Source organism: Cryptomeria japonica, chromosome 11, assembly GCF_030272615.1.
Source record: "Cryptomeria japonica chromosome 11, Sugi_1.0, whole genome shotgun sequence".
In the NCBI taxonomy this organism is placed as follows: domain Eukaryota; kingdom Viridiplantae; phylum Streptophyta; class Pinopsida; order Cupressales; family Cupressaceae; genus Cryptomeria; species Cryptomeria japonica.
Window position 1 is genome coordinate 542,187,097 of NC_081415.1, and position 15,999 is coordinate 542,203,095.

Sequence of the window (15,999 nt, forward strand, 5' to 3'; positions counted from 1 at the left end):
GTAGTCCACATGAGGTGAAATCCTGTGTTAGAGATACTATTACAATATATTTCATATCATTGTTCTCTTTTGCTAGCATAAATTGTGGGCATGACACATTTATTCACATATTTCTTATGTAATAATTTATCTTTTTTTAGTCTCTTGAATCTATTTTATCTATTTATCTCCCTCTTCCTCTCCCCTCCCTCTTTCTCTCTACTTTCATCTACTCCAACTTAGAAGTAATAAAATTTTGGGTGACGGCAAGAACTAATTTCACGGAAGGCGATCCTTATATGAAGTGAACGGGCTGACTTTTGTAATGGATGGTCAATATTGCCTGAGTACCTGTGCAAGACCATTGCAGCTATTTGGACCAGGCCTGGAATTTGACAGGCAAAATGGCCGTTTTTTCACTTTTGAACCGTATTTGACAGCTTAAAAAATTAGTGGAACGTATGTATTGACATGCTATTTTTTTTCTAAAACCGTATAGATGACACTTCAAATTATAAATAAACCATAAAAAAATATAATAGATAATATATATATTAGTTTAGAATGTTTATTATAAAAATACAAATTTATTTAGAATATTTTGAAATGGAAGGATTTAGAATATGGAAGGATGTAGTTGTTTCTAATTTTATAATATTTTAATATGATTTTTTAGAATAGTTCTATTTTTTCATATGAATTTAGAAACTTGTCATAATTGAAATGATAGAATATAATTGATTAAATATTTTAATATGAATTTTTACAATATATTCTATTTTTTTATATATGAATTTAGAAATTTAGTCAATTTAATTTTTAAATATATTTAATAAGATTTTTATAGAAACTTGTCATAATATATATAAATTTAAAATTTATATGTTTATTATTACTAAATTAGTAAGTATTAGTTGATTATCATTTAATGTTAATATATAATATAATATATATATTAGCGTATTAATTTAGAAACTTATTTAGTAAATTCAAGAATTTTGCATATATTACTAATTTATCATTATTTTCTCATTATTAAGATAATGATTTTCATTTCTTCCCAACAAAGATGTGCATTGACTTTCATTGCTTCAATCTTCTACTTTTATATTTTTTGACAGTTAATATTTTTCTTAAAACGTCAAATGAAAGGCATTGAAATGACTAAACCGTCATCAAAAATTCATATGACAGGTAGAGGTGACCGTCAAATTCCAGGCCTGGTTTGGACCATCGGATGACTTTATCGCTCCACGTATTGCGATTTGATGGGTAATACGGCCGACTGGCGTATTCCTTTCCTGCACCCGACGGTACACTGCAAACAATGGTGATTTTCCATAACCTGATGTTGACTACAGTAACCCCTGTTTCTTTGCAGGATTTCTTGAACATGTATTTTCAAAAGCAGTACAAACCCATCCGTTTGGCGTACAATCTGGTGCTTGCAATGCTATGGCGTCATCCAGAGAACGTAGAGCTGGATTCTGTCAAAGTTGTTCACTATTGTGTAGTTGTAAGCCTTTGTTCATGCCATAGGGGTTTTTTAAAATTTTCCTCTGTATAATTAATTTAAATTGAAAATTGGTGGATGTGTACAGGGTTCAAAACCGTGGAGGTTCACTGGTGAGGAGGAAAACGTGGAGAGGGAAGATATAAAGAGAAGGCAACCAACGCATTGCCTGCTCCACCCACAGCTTGACCAGAGTCTAGACAAGTAGATTTATAGAATATATATAATATAAGGTATTTTATTGTATGCTCAAAATTGTGCATAGCTCTGGTAAGGCCGTGGAGCTTTTGTTGCCCTGATGAAATTCTTTTTTTTTTAATTTTCAACCAAAACAAATTTGATTTGTGTATAGATTGATTTGTAAAAGGGGGTATTATTGCTTCTTAATTTTGTATTGGATCTGATGGCATACCATTATAATAATAATTTTTTATTATATTTGTTTAATTAATATTTTGTTTAAATTATTATGAATTATTGAATGGAGAAATATCTTTAAAAATATTTATAATTAATTTTTAAATTTTTTTAATTATATAATTTTACTTATAATTTTAAAAATAATCTTTTATTTTACTTATTTAAGATTGATTTATCATTTTTAAAAATAAATTTATATGATAAAAACTAAATACAAATTATGATGTATTAAAATACTTTAACTTAGTGAACATATCTCACTAAGTAATAGTTCATATGAATCCATCTCTCATAATCCATAAAATTTCATAAATTAATACTCTTAAAAATGTCTTTTACTTATCCAATTACAATTTAACAAAAATCTAACAAAAATATCTAAAATCATTTTAATAGTAAACTAAAAAATAAAATTGAATCACTCTGTAAATAATTCAATGATTAAGATTAATAATCTAGATATTATTAATCACAACCAAATGAACTCTGATATCACTCTATAAATAATTCAATGCTTTGGATTTATGTCTCCTTTACCCCAAGATTTTTTATGTTGTTTAGAATTGCTTATTCATTGTCTAATTCTATTTAGAACAAATGCAGTTTCTGGATTCAACCATGTTCAATATTTTGCATCAATGTTTTGGATCACACTTTGTGATCCTCTAGCTCTCTTCATCTTGATGATGGATCATAGAGTGTGATTCGAAACATTGATACAAAAATATTGCACACGGTTAAATCCAATAAACTGCACATTCATGCTATAAAATGGATTGTAATAATCTCTTTAACATTAATTCTATTTAACTTTCTTGCTTTGTTAAAAAAACCAATAAATAATATCAAACTAAATTTGCCATCACGAAAACAAAGCAGTTTATGCAGACACCAAAAGAGACGCTAACATGACAATTTTCTTCATTTCCTGATTAATTTAAAAATTACAATACAATTTTGTTTTGATTTTAAAATTAATCATTAAATAAGAAAAACTATCTTGTCAGGGTCCTTTTTGATGCCCACATGGACAATTCCCACGAAAAATGACCAATCACCTATACATTAAAAGTGGAAGTGGAAACAACATATAGGTACTTTCTAGTGAACCTAGATTTTATAATGCCGAAGTTGTCTCCTATATCAAATGGGCTGCCTCATTTTTCAACATCTAGGGTTGGTATCATCTCTAAGCCCGTGCAAGATGATTGAAAGTATTAGAGCCCTCCATTTTACCATCAACATATTTGGATTGCTAGCTGCCTGTTAAAATTTGTGTAAACCTTATTGGCTGGTTGCTTCAGTAAATAGTATCCCATGCCATACTTGTCAGTGGTTATTATGATGAGTTGACTGACTTTAAAATGCTCTGCACATTCATATGCTTCTAAGGCACCATTATTGATGATGCTATAAGCGACTCTATTTTCAGTGCAGTAAATTTGTTTAGTGCATCAACGATTCAGAGCTATTCTAAGTTTCCTAGAATAAATCTACGACATTAAGCACACCAACTTTCTTAACCTCAGTCAACTCCTTTTTTAAGGCAATTAGATGACCTAATTGCACAAAGGAGAAATTTATTTTAGCCTACAACATGCAACTTCTCAAAATTGTAAGGTGCAGATTCACTCTAGAGAGCTTGGAATGCATGTACACTGTACGATACAATATTTAGACATGATTAAAAAATGAAATTAGAGCAATTAGAACTCTCAGATTTTTTGCACAAAAGGTCCACATGGCAAAGCTACGCGTCATTACTTGTGTACTTGTTTATTTTTTTATTGGCGCAGACTATGCAATAACAAAATCTTTTATGACGCATAAATCTAAAAGTTCTCGGAATAGAAAGGTGATCTGTTGGTTGCCATGAAAGATCAACTGTGAATATGTACCAAAGTCTTACAAATTATATCATTCTTGTCGAATTTCATTTGTGTTGAAAAAAATATAGTTGTGAAGTAATAAAATTTTAGAGTTTTTAGTAATATACTTTTGGTGATTTTATAGATGGATTAAAATGTTATAATAAAATAGAATTAATGTAAATAATAATAAAATTGAGTAGATAAATATTAGAAAATTAAATGAGAAAATATTTGGATATACATTTATAGAAGTTAAATTTATTTTTAAAATAGTATAATGATTATATTTATTATTATATCTACTATATTATATTTTCTATTACAAATTATACCATATAAATATAATACAATCTATAATTAATATATAACACCAATTAAACTATATATAAACAATGGTACTTATTCTTATATAATATTACATATATAAGTTATACCATTATTATATTTTATAATTTATAATAATACTATTAATTACAATACAAATTAATTTATATATAATATAATCATACTTATATTACATATATAAATATTAAAATACAAATATAAAATTATTATAATTGATATTTAATGAATTTTTATATAGTACAATTAAATTGCATTTAATATAGTTATATTTAAAATTATGTATAATATTTGATATAATATGAATTGTATCATTATTATATATTGTATTTAATATGATGTAACTTATTAAATGTATTTTTAAATTAATATTATATAGTATATCACATTGCATATTATTAAATCTCTCTCTCTCTCTCCCCCTTCATCTCCTCTCACTCTTCTCTCTCTCCCCCTTCATCTCCTTTCACTCTTGCCCCCTTCATCTCTATCTTCTCATCTCACCCTCTCCCTTTATCTATATCTCATTATTTTTCTTTCTCTTCTATTCACTCCATCTCTCCCTCCACCTCTCCTACCATCTCAAAGCTACATATATATGCCTCTTTGTATATATCACTTTTTATATCTTCATTCAACCCTCTCATTCATTTCCTATTTCAATCTCTATTTTCTCAAATAAATTATACTATGCCAATTTATAGTATTCATCTATTTTCCCTCCTCTTTTTTTTTTCAACATTGTTATATTCAATTTACCCATTGCACATCAAGGTGCAATGGCTAGTAAATAAAAACTTAAAAAGATATTAGCCTTACATGCATACCAACACATTTTCAATATGAAAAAACATCCATGAACAAATTTCACCATTACAATTCTATGCAAGGGAAAGTAAATTGAAACCTATATCTTGCGGAAGCTTTCTTTGAAGGAAGGTTTCTAACCGTGAGGAGTTTCTTGACTTCATAGAAGGAAAATGGAGGACATAGAAGATGTAGTACCTGGAGGTGCTCCGCCAGGCCTTCGTTTGCCCACCATGACCACAGCTGTTGGATTAAAGCCTAGAAGAAAACCCAAGCCTAAACAAACTGCCGCTAATAATGACTACTCCAGCGTACCTGGTACACAGGTATCTTATATTTCTTCTCTGCTCCTTTTGCATGTTACACTTGGCTAATTTATCAAATCTATTTCGATGTTAACGTTTGAACTTATTTTATTTATGAATGCAGACCATATACATCAAAACGTTTGGCTGCTCTCATAACCAGGCAAGCAAATTCTTACTTCTCAATGCACAGGTCTAGGTTTAGGGTTTTATTTTCCACAATAGAGAATTATAGAAGATTGTGTTTTATGCGTCGGTTCTGGATCTGTTTGGGACTTTTTCAGTTGAGTAAATCTTCAGCTTAGTTGCTACCGAGGATTATCTCTTATATTCAAGCGGAACAAAAACGAATACAAATCCTATATTTATTGGATAATCTTACCTGCTACTGCTGTTGGCATTTGCCGTACCCAGCAACTGGATATAACATTTTACCAAGTTCATATTATCATGTCTCCTGGGATTTTACGAAGTTCATACCATCAAATACCTCCAAATCTGCCACATTTCACCTTATTTCTGCAGCAAACAATTTTATTATTATTTCTTCAAGCAATTTCACCGATTTTTAGTAAAATTGTTCTCCTGGCAACAATTACTTTTGAATTTTTCTGATCTGATTGCATCAAACCCTTGATGCTTATTGTTGGAAATTAACCTGTAATGAACTGGTTTTCCATCCAACTCACAAATTTCCAGGGAGTTTTCATTCCCAGAAGTCTGAAAGGCCGCTGAAATTCATCCTCAAAGCTCAATTCTACAATTGCTGATGAAAAAATGAATCAATGAATAATGAATGCACAAATTAGTCCCCCTCATGTTACTTAATTGCTTCCCAACGCTAATCGAACTTTTAGGGCTTTCTTCTTTATTTTAATGAAATTATTTTGCAACTTATATCTCCCTTAAGTGGTTTGATCAACTTGAGGGTCTAATTCATCATTAATAAAAACCCACCTTTTAAAACAACCTTATAACACCTAGGGAGGTGTGCCATCGGGTCTCTCATTAATATTTTATTTTTAACTTTATAACATATGATTACAAAGTTAGTTTATTATGGCTTTAATTATTTTATAAATAGCCACCATAATATAAAATTACCCGTGTTTAGCCACATGGATAGCTTTCTATTTTTAGTAAAAAGGTGACTTAGCCATAAATAACATTATTTGCTCAAGGATGAAGATAACTAACTACCAAACTATAGCGTGTAAGACTTTCCCTGCCTGGAGTAACATCTCCTATCCATTGGATTTGCCTACGGAGATGGATAATAGGCGAATCTCAACACCTGAGTGATCAACTGGGAAAGAGGGTAATTACATTCTAGAACTTAACCAAAGATGTAGCATGAACGCAAGCTTGGTTCCATGCCTCTCGCTAGAGGTGCCGAATCTCCCTAGAGTAAGGACATTGAAAGAAGAGATGAGAGGCACATTCTTCACTCTAATTATAAAGAGCATAAGCAAAGGACAAACTCTCTTAAATTCTCCTAGGTAAGGCATGTATTTTGGATCACCAACCATAAAAAGAAATTACACTTGGGCCAAGAAAATTTATTCCACACCTACTTCAACCAAGGAACACCCACCCTTCCAAACAATTGTCTATCCATTTCAAAGTAACCCGAGGCAACAAAGGATTTGCTCTTTGGGTCAGGGCCCCAAGCTAGAGTATCTCTCCCTTGAATAGAGTTACACATTCTACCTACTAGAATATTAGCTATGTCTTGACGAGCTTCCTTAGTATCACCCTATGGTCACTCTTGAGGATCCTTTCAGCGAATCCCCTCCACCTAACCCAAATACTAAATAGTTTTGTAGTCTTCTACTTTACTCCAACCGGCTTCTAGCAAACTGTTACAGAGAGGTTGTAAGTGAGGATGGATTGATATGATAGGGGGATAACCATCCCAAGAGTAATACCAAAAAAGAGCAGTAGTGCCCTTATTACAAATCCAAAAAAGACCTCCTTTGATAAGCTTAGCCCCTCTTTTGAGGGTGTTCCAAAGCACAAAATCCTTCCCCAAAAGGCTATACCGGGGCACATCAAAGTTGTTAACACCTTGGAGGTACTTGACTGTAAGAATTCTTGCCTAGTCCTGATCCTGACATGTACACCATTGCCAATATAATTTGGCAGCTAAAACTTGACCATTCAAACTTGCCGATTGGTGCCCATTAATATTAATACATATTATATTTTAGTTTATATATTTCAATCATATTTTGTTTTTTGATCGGTAATAGTTATATTTTATTAATTTAAACTAAAAAGTACATCTGCATCAAACTTTCCAAAAAGAAACCACTCCCCCAAACCACCCCCAAACACCATCCACTCTTGCTGTCTAAAACCATGGTTTCCCAAAATGCATACTGCTCAAAACCCTACCCTGCCCCCACATCATTAGAAACAAAAATTCAAAATACATCATGCCAATCAAAGCTGGCCGAAGAGTTTATCGTTTAACAGAAAACAGAAATTTAAGTCTATCAACTAAAAAACTTTCTAAACAAAAAGATGCGTCCAGAGGTACCTTGATCCAGAGAAATCCTCATCTTCTTGCCAAGGTATGTGAATCTCCAGTTGTTCTTTCTGCACCTTCAGCCGCTAACCCTCGCGAAATTGGTCCTTCTGTCTCGCCACTACTCCCACCCACCGCACCACCCACTGCACCCTGCCTTGCCATTTCCGCCGATAGTTTTCTCGTAATCGGCCTCCTGCATCTCATCTCCCCACCCTCCTGCCGAATTACATCTTCGATGTCCATTATCTGGACGAAGATCATCAACACTTCCCATCCTCGCTTCGCGTCATCCCTAAAACGAACTCGAGCTTCCTCATTGCGGCGAAGGAATTGAATTCGAGAGTGCCTCGCCCGCAACTCCACATTATCCTCTGTGATGCCTTTAGAGAGATTGAAACCCCAACCTGGCACAGCCCATTCCAGCGAGGACTCCATGTTTAACAAATGCTTCTGTGGAATGATCTTCTTCAAAACTTTTCTCACATCCACACAGGTTTAGCCCAACTCCAGTCCCCAAGCCATGATAAGAGAGTAAATATCTGCTCTGCATTTGATCTGTGGCCAATAACCGCCACCTCTTCAGCCAAGACCACCTGAATTGCCTTAAAAAACAATGGGCCTTTTGCAAGAAACATCTTCACAAGCTTCTTCAAGGGGACGAGTCCCCGAAAAATTGGCATTAGCTTGGAGAACTATAGAGTAAAATTTGCTTCCATTTTGGTACTCGTTGGAGAATTTGCAGAGAAATTCCGATGAAATCTGTCTAAAATTATCTTCACCAACTTACATACTATTCTCATTAAATGCGCGAGAATACCTAAATTAGAATTCAAGGCAGCACACTTCACCACCGCCGCTATTTCAGAAAGCACTCCACAATAAATGCTCATTTACATTTCAATCATATCAATACATATTATATTTTAGTTTATATATTTCAATCATATTAATATATTTTTTATTATTTATGAAAAAAATCATATATATACATGTATTTGTATGGACGAAACAAAAATGAACTCAACCCCAATTTTTTTTTGTCCAAACCCACGGACTGAACCCTCGAACCCAAACTTGAGCCTAAGTTAGTAAGCTTGTTAATATACCAGCGTAAATAAATAATACACCAACATTGGGGGAGCATTTAGATTAGTTGTAATAACCCCCTCAAGAATTTTTAACAAAAATTTGCAATTTTCACATTCTGTGCTATGCAGGCATTTTATCTAACACTTTTCATATGATCAAATATGGAATGTTTCTGAGGGCAAACACTAAGAGTTGCTGTTACTAACATTTAAGATCATAATCCCAGCACAAAATCAGTCCATTGTTCATAGAACTCATATGGACATTTTGTCAAACAGTTTGCAGCTAAGTAGTTGAATCGCAGAACTTTTCGGGTAATTCTGGGTATGAAACTGTACCAGAATTGGATTCTGAAACAAATCTCCTGTGGTTGAGTCCAGTGTTCTTTATTTTTAGATGCCGAAATGTTTCCAAAATTTTTAGTGTTTCTTGTTTGACCTTTTTGATATTCTTAGGACCTACAGTGTTGATTAGTGAACTCAGAACTTACCTAATATGAGATTCTAGTTTGATCTTTTCGATATTAAAAACTGAATTTAAATTAGTATGTTATGTCTCAAAATTTGAAATTTCTAATGGTTTTGTTTAATATATATATATATATATATAATTTTTGTATGAATATACCAAAAATGTACCCAGCCCCCTAAAATTTTTTCTATCATATTGGCATTTTGTACCCATGTACCTGTTCCTGTTCCTGTTCCGGTACCTGATTCAGCAACTTAGGTTTGCAGCTAATGTCAATTCAGCATATTATCACAAATAGTCATTATAAAATTAAATTTCTCAATATTAGATGCTGGAATCCACCTTTCTTCACAATTTTTTTGATTTCATGTGCATATCAATTTTCAATTGACAAATATTATAATATATAATTTTCTGTTGTGAACAGCTACACCCAGAAGTTTATTACAGAACTGATACTATTAACAAAATAAAAAATAATATTTAATTCAAAGTGCTGATCTCTGCTGTAGAGTCCAATCAGCATTCCCTTAATCTGACTCAGTAACCTCATAATATTTTCCTCTTCCAATATTTGTACGGCTTTCCCAAGCATTGCACGGCAAACCCAAAAAGTGGTGCGATAGGGTTAAAGGAAGAGTGGTAGCCTTGTTAAGAGCTGCGACTCCTCGCTGATTGTGTTGACCTTTGTACACTCTTCTATAGGCTGCGCTAAAAGATATAGAGGCTTATATGCATAGCCTTCACCATTTTAAAAGTGTATGGCTCCTTTCGGGGCTTGGAATAGGTACGGCTGGGTTAGCCTAGCATAGAAGTTAAAATATTTGATTTTATTTTCTTAATCATTTTTCCCACATTGCACAATTTTTTTTGATTCTTCTCCATTCACACTCTGCACATTAAAATTATTATATTGCTGGCAAATCTTCAATATTTTGTACCTGTGTGGGGGAAAGAAGTGACACTAAGCAAACATGCCCTAATCTCACTTTCATTCACACACTTGTGGAATACGAAAGAGCCTAGAGGTATCACACAATTGGCTACTTCTTTTTGTGGAAGAGAGAGCCACGGGCTACTTGTTAGGATTTCTATTCCTTTGTTGCAAATGATAGATAAAGTGATGCAAGTTCAACTACTAGCCCTAGAGTGCAAGTATGAACTAGTAACAAGATTGCAAGATTGAGATTAAGTGATGAAAAGCTGTAAACACAAGGATAAAAGGAGAATGCAGATGTGTACCTGGGGTTAAAATCTGAGTGGAAATGTTCGGGACGGGGGCACATGTGCCACTGACCTGATTCTGCACCTGAAACTGCTCCTTTTGGCAACCTGAAAGCTGTCGAAAAGTGCTGAAAACTGTTGTCTGACAGAGGGACTAGGGCGCCCAGCGCCCTTGTCCTGTCAGGACCAGGGCGCCCCACGCCCCTGTCCTAGGTTTCTGCTCTGCAATTTGTTGTGTTGTCCCGTCTCAGTCTGCTTCCGTCGGATCTGCAATTTGCGACGTCGTCCGAATCCCGAAGTCTGCACTTATATCTGAAAGGGTATGGTGGGCGGCTATATAGGGTTTTGCCTTAGTCAAACCCCCGCTTTGGTGATTTCCACCTCCACAAATAGCCAAGTTGTATTGTAAAAGTAGTGTGTGTGTAGACCTTGTGTGTGTGCAAGATCCTAAAATGCAAGTAAGCAAACTAGAGCAACCTAGAAAGTAAACCCTAATTGCTTGTAAATGATAATGTAAATGCTCCAAAATCAAGATGCAAAGTGATCTAAAGCATGAATATAATGAGGCTTATGCAAAGACATGAAAACAACATGAAATCATACCCAACTCCAAAGGGGGGTACAAGCCAATCTTTAGTCGGTAATCCCCTATTGCTCTTCAATGTCTTCAAAGCCCTAAATGGATGAATGAAATTGATGAATGCTTGATGGATGGATGTTGAATGTTGTTGAAGTCCTCAAAGATCTACGCTTTCGCTGCATAGAAGGCCCTTGAAACCAAAATTCCGATCCTTTCAAATGAAGAAAGAGAGCTCTTATATATGAAACCCTAGGTCTTAATTTCAACTTTTGGCCGACCTAGAGATTGAATCTCTTGCCAATTTCTTGGGGTTAAGCTTTATTTTATGATTGGATCGCGCTCCTAAAATTTCGGGAAAAATGTCCGGGACCGTGTGCACTCCGGGTGCCATGGTCCCGACAACTTTTCACCAAATTTTCAGGGCCGTCAGATATGATGATTTTAGAGAGAATCTTGAAGTTACAGGTGATTTCGAGATGTTTTGACCCCCGAAATCAAGCCCCCAAGTTCAAAATAGGATCTAATTAGGGTTTTAGATTAAATGATGTATTGGAAGAATAAAATGAAAGGGGCACACTTTAATGAAAGTGCCCAACTTTATGATGTAGATGATGATGAAATAGAACCTTAGACCTAATTAAATTAATTAATTAAGTGCTAAAGGGGAAATGCAATGCAAAATGCAAAATGCGCCAAGGCGGGTGCTAAACTAGGTGTGAAATTGTACCACTTTACCAAGTGCGTACAATTTACGACGCTACAGTACCTGCAAATATTCAAGATCTGGAAAGATGATTTCTTTCTAACATTTTTTTGCACAATCTCCTTCAAATCTGCACTCCTATGAACTTTGGATGAATATGCCAAGGATTCACTGGGTGGATTTTAGTCCACTAAACCAATATTCGTTTTAGGGTTTTTGTCCTAACTTGAATAGCTGAACCATAGCTTAGATTCTGTTGACGTGTATTTTGTAGACAACCAAACACAGAATAAAATACCTAAAGGTATCTTATCCTCTCTTGAGTAAAGCCTCTGAATGCTGAAGATATCACGAAAAGGATCAATCAGGGTGACTTCAAGGTTCTTTGCTGTAGGATCTCTACGTGTGGATAAGCTCTCTGTGGTATGATGTGATTTTGCTGGAATCACAAGGGGACTTACACTTGATGACTGAACGTCTGATTTGCTTTGAATATTGCTGGAACACAGGTTTTTACTAGCTTTGATTTGAAAAAAGGAAAAAAGATGAGGGTGAGGAAAGAATCTAATCCTAATACTAAGGAATGTAGGAGCAATGAATGATCTTTGATGAAATTCTAACTAAGTCTTGTTTTGACATCACAGGACCATCTCCACAAGGTTAGTGCGATCTTCGAAGGAAAGCTTTATGATGTTCAAATCATCACTGCAGGCATAGACACCATCAGGCTGATGCATATCAATGAAGAAGCGACAATTGAACTTAAGCTTAAGCTGAATGATTCCAGTTGACTACTCAAGGCAAGTCTGCAATCAACAAACTGCTAGTAGTATGGATATACGAATTTCACCATCAATCAAGCACATTTCTTCCACTCATCTAATAACATGAAATCAAATATGAGAAGTATAAAGACCATGCAAATTGTCGAATCGACCCATAAATTTCACCATTTCTTCAATGAAGTTTTACAAGTCTTAGAACAACATCTTGGCAACAATCTTTGCCTTCTCTCTCTACCCTACTCTAATTGCTATTCTATCAACTGACTAATCACCTTCTAACTATTCTCTATTTACTAACTCCTTTCTAACTATATTAGCCTTTACAAATGAAGAGCCGAGGCTTATATAGTGCCCATAATACAATTCAACGGCTAAGATCAATTTGAGATCAATGGCCAAGATTCAATAATGAAAACCCTAATTAGGGTTTGTTACAACCATTACATAACATTTAATGGTTGACCAATGAAATAATTGTATTAATCGGACACATGTCTTCTCTGGAAAAATCGACCAATAGATAGCTGGGGTAGGTACATCGAAGTTTGTGCCCCCTCCCATGAGTTAGGTACATTGAATTTGGACATGCTGTGGTGGACCACACTGATTGGAGAAGTGATGACTAGGATGCCAACTCGTCTGACACTTGGTTGATGCCAATTTGATGTTGCTGGTAAGCTAGCTTTAATTAACTCTTCTGAAACTATTTGCTTCTTCAACGAACCCTTGCTCTGACCTTATTTTGTCTTTGATGTGCAGGATGATTATGTACCTCGCCTTGGAATGCTAGATTGGAAGAAGTTATTCCTGATGATGCTTGACCGAAGAAGGCCATCCTTGTTGATGCTAGACTGGAGGAGGTCTCCCTTGTCCTTGCTTGATCTTCTTTGGTGAGAGCCGGGCAACTAGTAGATGCTTCTGCCTTTGGAGTCGCCATCTTGACACCTACACAACATTTCACAATTAGTATTATATCTTGAAGCGTAGAAATATAGAGTAGAAAGGAAGCTTTAAGGTTTTAATTAGGAAACTTCATGATAAATCTTGAGTTATCATTTCCTAATTAACTATGCCCAAACTTAGAATTTTCAAAATAAAAGTTCAAAATTCAAATCTTGAACAATGGTGTCAAGATGATTTCACCATACCTCCTCTTGAGTATTAAACTCTAAGAAATGATGCAAAAATAGATGAATTTCGCTAGGCAAAATGTAGATCAAAGTTCTCCCTTGGATAAAATGCGCCTCCTTTAGCCTTCAAAAGAATCAACTCCACTTCCTTCTAGTCTTCAACACTTGAAATAAATTCGCTCCAAGGAAACCAGATTTCGCACCTCCAATTAGCTCTCCAAATTCGATCTTAAGGCAATGATTGAATGATTTGAATTGTGGAAAAACACCTCCAATATATAGAGCGCTCACCCCTTTGCTCCCTCTAGGCCGACTTGGCAAAAAAGAGGTTAAAAATAAATAAATTTCCAAAAAAGGGGGGCCGACTTGGCAAAATAAGTGAAAATAAGGCTTTGTGCGCTCCATATTTAATTTTAATTTAATAAAAATTAATTTTAAATGCCTTCACAATAAAAGTTCGATTTTTTTTAGGCTTAAAATCAATTTATTAAATGCCAAAATTTAATGTCAATTTAATCTTAATCTTCCACATGCCTTCAAATTAGCAATTTTAAGGATTTTAAGGAATATCAACGCTCAATAATGTAAAAATGAAGGATATCACCAATTTCGCCCTGGACCTTCAGTGAAGGTCAGGAGCGATTTTTCAATCTTGCTCTTAATCCTTCATCTTTTGGATTCCAAATTGTTTCCAAGACATAAAATATCATCTCTTCTTCTTATCCACACAAGATTTGGTCTCAATTCCTCAAACAAAGGAGAGGATCCTAAAAAATCGCTATGGGCCCTCTCTGAGGGTCAGGAGCGACTTTTTCATTTTAAGCTTGATTATCCACCATTTTTCATTGAAACTTCATTCATCACTTGGCAATGATCTTCCTTCATCCATCTCATCCAAACTCGCTTTGTTGTTGCAAGGTAAAATGAGGATTTTCAACAATATCGCTATGGGCCCTCCTCTCTAAGGGTCCGGAGTGATTTTTCGTTGTGGGCCTTCACTGAGGGTCCTGAGCGACTTTTCATTTTTTGACCAAAATCATCAAGTTTCAAAGGCAAAATAATATTCATCACGCTCTTGGAGGTCTTTTCTCCTTGTCCAAACCTTGCCTTAGCACCATTTTGAAGAAAATATGCATTTTTTGAAAATCTCGCTATGGGCCTTCAGTGAGGGTCCGTAGCGATTTTTTGGTTCTAGGCAAATTCCTTCATCTTTTAATCTTCAAATCACCTCCAGGACATAACACATCACGTCCTCCTCCTGTCCAAGGAAGTTTTTGTCTCAATTCTTCAAACAAAGGAGAGAAAACTGGAAAATCACTATGGGCCCTCTCTGAGGGTCCGTAGCGATTTTCGTAATTGCCTTCAAAATTTTGATTCTCAACAATTTCTTTTCACTTCAAGGCTTTTCAAACATCGTTTCTAACCCATGCCTAACCTTAACTTTCCTCAAACTTGGATGAAAATTTCCCATTTTAGGTTTCTCGCTGCGGGCCCTCCCTGAGGGTCCGTAGCGATTTTTGCAATTTAGGCTGATTTCTTCTTGTGTTGATCCTCCAAATTATATTCAACGGATAGAACATGCTTTCCTTCATCCCTTCCAATCATAAAATCACTTTGATCTTGCAAGAATAATGCATATTTGAAAATTCTGTTGACGTGTATTTTGTACACAACCAAACACAAAATAAAATACCTAAAGGTATCTTATCCTCTCTTGAGTAAAGCCTCTGAATGCTGAAGATATCGCGAAAAGGATCAATCAGGGTGACTTCAAGGTTCTTTGCTATGAATAAAAATTCATGTCCAAGAAAGGTCCCAAAATGTGCACACAAAGAAAATCGTTGTGGGCCCTCTCTGAGGGTCAGGAGCGACTTTTCCTTTCCTGGGCAAAACTCCTTCAATTTATCATCTTTGATCAAGTCTAGATACCTCATTATGTTCATTCTATCCTTCATCATGCTCTTGACCTCTCAAATTGACCAAATAAGGCTAGCAATGACCCTTATAAGATTTCTCGCTGTGGGCCCTCTCTGAGGGTCAGGAGCGATTTTTCTGTTTTCAACAAGGTCCTTCATCATTTCTAGCCAAAACTTCTTCAGGTGGGTGGAGAAAGTCATTCATTTCCCTTTCATGCTCAAAACTTAGTCCTTTTCCATTGCAAAATGAAGGAAATCAAAATCTCGCAAGTATAAGTGACATTTCCTTCTATCTTTCTTCTTTCTTATACTTTAAGTTATATTCCATATA

General features: G+C 34.8%; 2 protein-coding genes across 2 annotated transcripts in view; both read left to right on the top strand.

Moving 5' to 3' along the window:
* The first annotated feature begins 1,102 nt into the window (after positions 1-1,102).
* LOC131041700 (galactinol synthase 1-like) lies at positions 1,103-1,857 on the top strand. The gene is made up of 2 exons (XM_057974879.2): positions 1,103-1,495; positions 1,581-1,857. The coding sequence occupies exons 1-2, from the start codon at positions 1,307-1,309 to the stop codon at positions 1,698-1,700; spliced, it is 309 nt and encodes a 102-aa protein (XP_057830862.1). The 5' UTR covers positions 1,103-1,306; the 3' UTR covers positions 1,701-1,857.
* A 3,119-nt stretch (positions 1,858-4,976) lies between these two features.
* LOC131041701 (uncharacterized) overlaps positions 4,977-15,999 on the top strand; it is an 82,191-nt gene continuing 71,168 nt past the window's right edge. The window contains exons 1-2 of the mRNA XM_057974880.2: positions 4,977-5,258; positions 5,362-5,400. Of these exons, the coding sequence (XP_057830863.1) occupies positions 5,106-5,258; positions 5,362-5,400 (192 nt within the window). The 5' untranslated portion in view covers positions 4,977-5,105. The remainder of the gene's footprint in view (positions 5,259-5,361; positions 5,401-15,999) is intronic.

What these genes read in the sequence shown, in the direction of transcription:
- LOC131041700 (XM_057974879.2), top strand. Translation starts at nt 1,307, where the DNA reads ATGGTGATTTTCCATAACCTGATGTTGACTACAGTAACCCCTGTTTCT. An exon ending in TTGTTCACTATTGTGTAGTT is followed by an intron (nt 1,496 to 1,580) that starts GTAAGCCTTTGT and finishes GGATGTGTACAG; the next exon opens with GGTTCAAAACCGTGGAGGTT.